General features: G+C 54.0%; 1 protein-coding gene across 1 annotated transcript; it reads right to left on the reverse strand.

Annotated features, from left to right (window-relative positions):
- Nucleotides 1-744: 744 nt before the first annotated feature.
- On the reverse strand, nucleotides 745-3,769 carry LOC128137016 (G2/mitotic-specific cyclin-B1-like). The gene is made up of 7 exons (XM_052777572.1): nucleotides 3,521-3,769; nucleotides 3,207-3,389; nucleotides 2,660-2,818; nucleotides 2,068-2,304; nucleotides 1,526-1,663; nucleotides 1,131-1,241; nucleotides 745-849 (listed from the first exon to the last, which is right to left on the reverse strand). The coding sequence occupies exons 1-7, from the start codon at nucleotides 3,767-3,769 to the stop codon at nucleotides 745-747; spliced, it is 1,182 nt and encodes a 393-aa protein (XP_052633532.1).
- Between the last annotated feature and the right edge of the window lie 1,394 nt (nucleotides 3,770-5,163).

Raw genomic sequence — 5,163 nt, forward strand, 5'->3', positions numbered from 1 at the left:
ATGTTCGTGAAGGACCGTATCCCATGGGAGGGACCCCACGGTGGAGCAGGGGATGAGTGAGGAGTCCTCCCCCTGAGGAGGAAGGAGCAGCAGAGACGTGTGGCAAGCTGACCCCATCCTCTGCACTGCTGTGGGGGAGGAGGGAGAGAAGTTGAGCCGGGAAGGAGGCAGGGGTGGGGGGAAGGTGTTCTAAAGTTTGGTTTTACTTCCTAATATCCTTGTTTTGATGTGTAGTAAATTAAATGGATTTTGTTTCTTCCCCAAGTTGAGCCTGACTTTTGCCTGTGACCATAAGTGGTGAGTGATCCCTCCTGATCCTTATCTCGACCCACAAGCCTGCCTTTATATTTTCTCCTCCTCCCACCATGGCCAGGGATGGGGGTCAGGGGGGATTGGTGAGCGAGTGGCTTACCAGCTGGGCTTAAACCACAACAGCTACTAACAAAAATATCCTATAAAAAATAAATACTAAGTTAAATAGAGCTGCACTCCAATTTGGCTAACCTGGCAGATGCTGTCTCTGCCACTACATCAGCAGGTGCCTATAGCCCTAGATGGGGGATCAGCCAGTCCAGCTGGGCTAGCCCCCCCCTGCCAGACACCTCCACTGTAGGAAGTCATCTGTGCTACCCCACAGAACACAAAGTGGAAATACTTTATTAAAAGGCTGAAACACACAAATAAGGTACATTATATACACAATAGCAGAGAGTCATTATTCTGCTTGATATCAGATACGATTTGCTACTTAATCAGAGGCTGAGCTAGATCCCACAAGCAAGAAGAGTTCAGCTGTCCAGTGGTGCTTATGTTGCCATTGGTGCTGCTGGCATATTTGTCCCTGATTGCCTGCAGAGAGATAAGTGTTATTAAGTTTATCCTGTTCATAAACCTACACTATTCCAGCTCAATTGAGGCTTGATGGTCAAGCCAAGCCCATAGCCCACCCTAGCACACACCACCAGTTCACAGCTGGCTCATGCCACTTGGGCAAGATTGAGATCTTCAGCTGAAGTGAGCCAGTCTGATCCAAGCCTGACAGCAGTGGCTCAGCTAAGCCAGCTTCAAAGCACCACATATTGACACTTAACCACACATACTCCCCGACTGCCCTGTGAGATGCTGCTTACCATCTGCATGGTAACACCCTTATTCACAAGGATTACGTTCTTTGCTATATGCCGCATAACTGGGAGAAGGTCGCTTTCAGTGTAAGACATGCAGGATTGCAGAGTTGGTGTCTGAAACGAAGGTAAGTCTTTAGACAAGCCTACTAGAACAATCTGAGTACACTGGGTTCTTTGTCTTCTGTTGGGCTTGGGCAATTGCAGTCTCCTGTCTCACAGGGGAGGGTTAACAGTTACTGCTCTACTGCTGTGCCCTTGTAATGGGCCACAGGGAGACGACATGCTGAGATACCGTGAAGGAAGCAGAAGGCATGCACCTGGCCCAGGGTGGCCTTTTAAGCTGGTGCACAGGCACACCAAATTCCAAACTAGGAGGTGGTCTGACAAGCATGACTTACCCACTCACATCCAGTGAGTTGCAGAGCCAAACAGCAGGCAGCGGCTGCAGTCTTGGATGGAAGGAGGTGAACCATATCATAGTCCAAAATGGACAACTCCATCAGGTACTTAGCCAGACAGTGCTGTTGGAAGTTCATCTGCAGGAAATCAGAGTTAAGTATTGGCTATCTCCAAGGCAAGAACATCCTGTCAAGCCTTTGTTTAGTCAAGCAGAAAGAAATACTCCCTTAGCGAACATTTTCGGAGCTATAGGCTTGAAATCCAAGTAACTTAATCACAGGCTGCTCATAGTCTAGGAACACTCCTTTCAATGGCAGGCTAGCAGTCACCTGCAGTAGCAGGCACACATTTTAACTCTGGTTTTGGGTGGGTTAGGCTCACGTGACCACAAGCAGACAAACACACAAGAGACAGGTCTCAACCAGGCTCAGTTGCCAACGGTTGCAGTACTCTAAGGTTTTGAACCATTTTAACAAGCTGCCACAGTAGAGTATTGACTTTTCCAGGTGTTGCTTACAGTAACGCATTTTCCCAGCATTACCTCTGAAACCTTTGAAATCCTTCTTAGGAAGTGCGGAGGGAGAGGGAGGCTCAGACCAAAGTCCAGGGCTTGCAGGATCTTCACCTCCATCTGGCGGATTTGTAGCTTTGTATAAGTGTCAGCAGTTATATAGGTAAAGTCTCCAATATGCGGGGGAAGTATCTCTTCGTATTTGCTGGCAATGAACATAGCCGTAGTACCAACCAGCTGCAACATCTTCTTGGAAACAAGATTGTCCTGTAGTAAGAAGCAGTAGAGATTTATCTGAATGACTTTGCTCAGAACACAGCTTTTAAAGGTAGCCAGTGTGAAGTTTGTTCTACAGCAGGATGATCATACTGGCATATACGGAATAACTGTACATCATCTGTTACCTCTATTGGTATCTGCAGGGGTATTTAGAAGGCTTTGAGATCAAATCGGGGAGAGGCATAAGCAGTTTTGATATATCAAGTCACTGTTCATAGCTAAGAGGGTTATGTGGTGCACACAATTCAACATCAAATGCCCACATAGGGTGTTACTGATCAGTGCTCGTTATGCATTAGCTTAGGGTAGAAGCATTGCCTGACACTGGGCAAGAGACACTCACCTGCAGGAAGCGATCAGTGAGAGCAACTGCCAGGAACAAGGTCTCCTGCTGGAGTCTGAATTTTAACTGTACTTGCACAAGCCAGTCCATTAGCACGGCACGCATGTACCCATTGATTTTCTGGCCATCCAGGTATTTGGGTCTGACTGGGTTTTTTTGCTGTGTGGAAGGAATACAGTTATTAGATCTCGTCACTTAGCTGAAGGATTTGTAATGCCTAGCCTCTGTTGCATCTTAAGGCTTATCAAGGAGTTCAGTACATGCATAGCCCATAGGTGTAGGCCATAGGGCACCAGGTTTCTTTGTTTACTAGAGATGGGCTAGAAAGAGCATGATACTAGTACTACTAGTTGTTTGGTCTAACAACCAGCATCTGTTTATGTTATCAGCTCAGTTTAATCTTGTATTTTAAAGTTAAGGGATGACTTATTAGTGCCTCAGGAAAATCAATAGGTGAAAGTGAATACCAGCTGCAAGCCATGCCTATGACAGGTTCACTGTCAGTGTCAGCAGATGCCCCTTGCACTTCTGACCTACTCCTACTAACCTCAAGCTGTCTCAGATACTTGTAGATGTCCTTCACATAGCTGCTGCAGAGGCTTGGGTCAGAAGCATCTTCCGCATCTACGTCTTCCATATCAAGCAAGACATCAGAAAAAGCCTGACATAGCGCATCGTCTGATGGGGAACATTCAGATACCTCCATGGGGGTTGGAGACTGAGGCGCCAACTACAAGGAAATTCGGGATCAGTGTGGGTAGCACCTCCTTCCAGAGCTCAGCCCAGGCCAAGTGAGGGCTCCTGTGGGGTGAGCTGCATCCAGCAGCCCCGCAGTGCTGGGGAGGAGGCGGCGGGCCATACCTGGGAGGGCTTCAGGGCTGGTGGCAGCACCTGCCTGGTGGTGGCCCCCAGCATGGTCCTCCTGGTAGCCATCTTCCCCAGGGAGATCATGAGAAAGGACCTGATGGCCCGCTTCCACCTGCAGCCCAGGACCATCACTTTGGCGGCAGCCTGTGTCTTTGGCTCAGAGGTGCAGTTGCCGATGTCTCCCAGGGCGATGCGGATACAAAGCCCCAGCTTGGGAGCCACCATCACTGACCTGCGTTTCATGACAGGAATCCGTCTGCTCTTCGCCACTGTATGGATGGCCCCATGGGTGTGCTGTGGGGAGAGGGGAGGGCGGTCAGCAGCAGCATGACAGGGGGGGCACTGGGCCTGCTGCTGCACCCCACGAGTGGTGACTTTGGGGGCGGGGGGCGCAGGTGGGAATGCACAGCTGCAGCCCCGAAACTGGAGAGTTAGAGGAGGAGAGCTGGTGGCGGGGGTTGCAGGCACTCGCCCCTCTCCCAAAAGCAGTGGCCTGGAGAAGAGGGACTGGGGGGTGTTGCAGGCACTTGCCCGTCACCCGAAAGTGGTGGCCTGGAGAAGAGGGGCTGGGAGTGGGTTGCAGGCATTCACCCCTCACCTGAAAGCAGCAGTCTGGAGAAGAGGGGCCGGGGGGTGTTGCAGGCACTCGCCCCATGCCCCAAAGCGGTGGCCTGGAGAAGAGGGCCCGGGGCAGGGGGTTGCACGGCTACATAGCCCCAGCGCTGGAGGGTTATAGATGCGGACCTGGGGGGTTGCACGGCTGCCCCCCCCCGCCCCGACCTGAGTACTGAAGGGGAGCCGGGGGGAACGGAAAGGGTGCCCCAGGAGAATTGTGCACACGCATCACCATCCCCCCCACCAGGGAGAAACTGGAGTGAGTGGGAGAGGTCACGATGTCTGCCCCGCCGCAGACCTTTCCGCCCGCGAAGCTGGATGGTTTTTGGGCAGAGGGGAAGGGAACTGGGGAGCAGGACGCCGTAGGGCCTCACAGCCGCTTCCCCCACCGCCCCGTATGAGGGCGAGCAGCGATGCCCAAACCCGCGGCGTGAAGCCCCGCTCCGCTCTGCTCCCCAGTCCCGTCCCGTCCGTACCTTGAACGACATGCCGCCGCAGTAGCAGCAGCAAGCCAAGTACAGAGCTCAGTGCCACCGCCGAGGGTTTAAACACCTCGGCCGCCGCCGCTGATTGGTCGCCCTCTGCCTCCCTGCTGGCTGCCGGCGTTCCGTTGCCGTGGCGACCCCAAACGGACGCCCAAGGTCATTGGAAAGGGGGCGGGACTACGGCCGCGGCGGGCGCACCTGCTCGTGCGCGCCCCGGAGGCGGTTGGGGCTCTTCCCCGCGCGGGGGGCGACAGGCAGGCGGCGGCCTCGGCGGGGAGCCCCTGTGCGGGCGAGCCGCCGGTGACAGGCCCACCACCCGCCCCGCGGCCGGCTGCCGCCGGGAGGCGGCGCTCGGGCCCAGGAGAAGGAAGGGCCCGGCAGCCCCTGTTTCGGCGGCGCCTGCCCCCGACCGGCTCCTGCGCTCCCAGCCGGAGGTGGACCCAGAGCGCGCTGTTGACGCAGGCTCTTCCCCGGCAACTTTGCGCTTTACATCCCAGCTGACGTTTGAACCAGAGAAGTCGAGATGCACTTACAGCG

The sequence above is a fragment of the Harpia harpyja genome, chromosome Z (assembly GCF_026419915.1).
Source record: "Harpia harpyja isolate bHarHar1 chromosome Z, bHarHar1 primary haplotype, whole genome shotgun sequence".
NCBI classification, from domain to species: Eukaryota; Metazoa; Chordata; class Aves; order Accipitriformes; family Accipitridae; genus Harpia; species Harpia harpyja.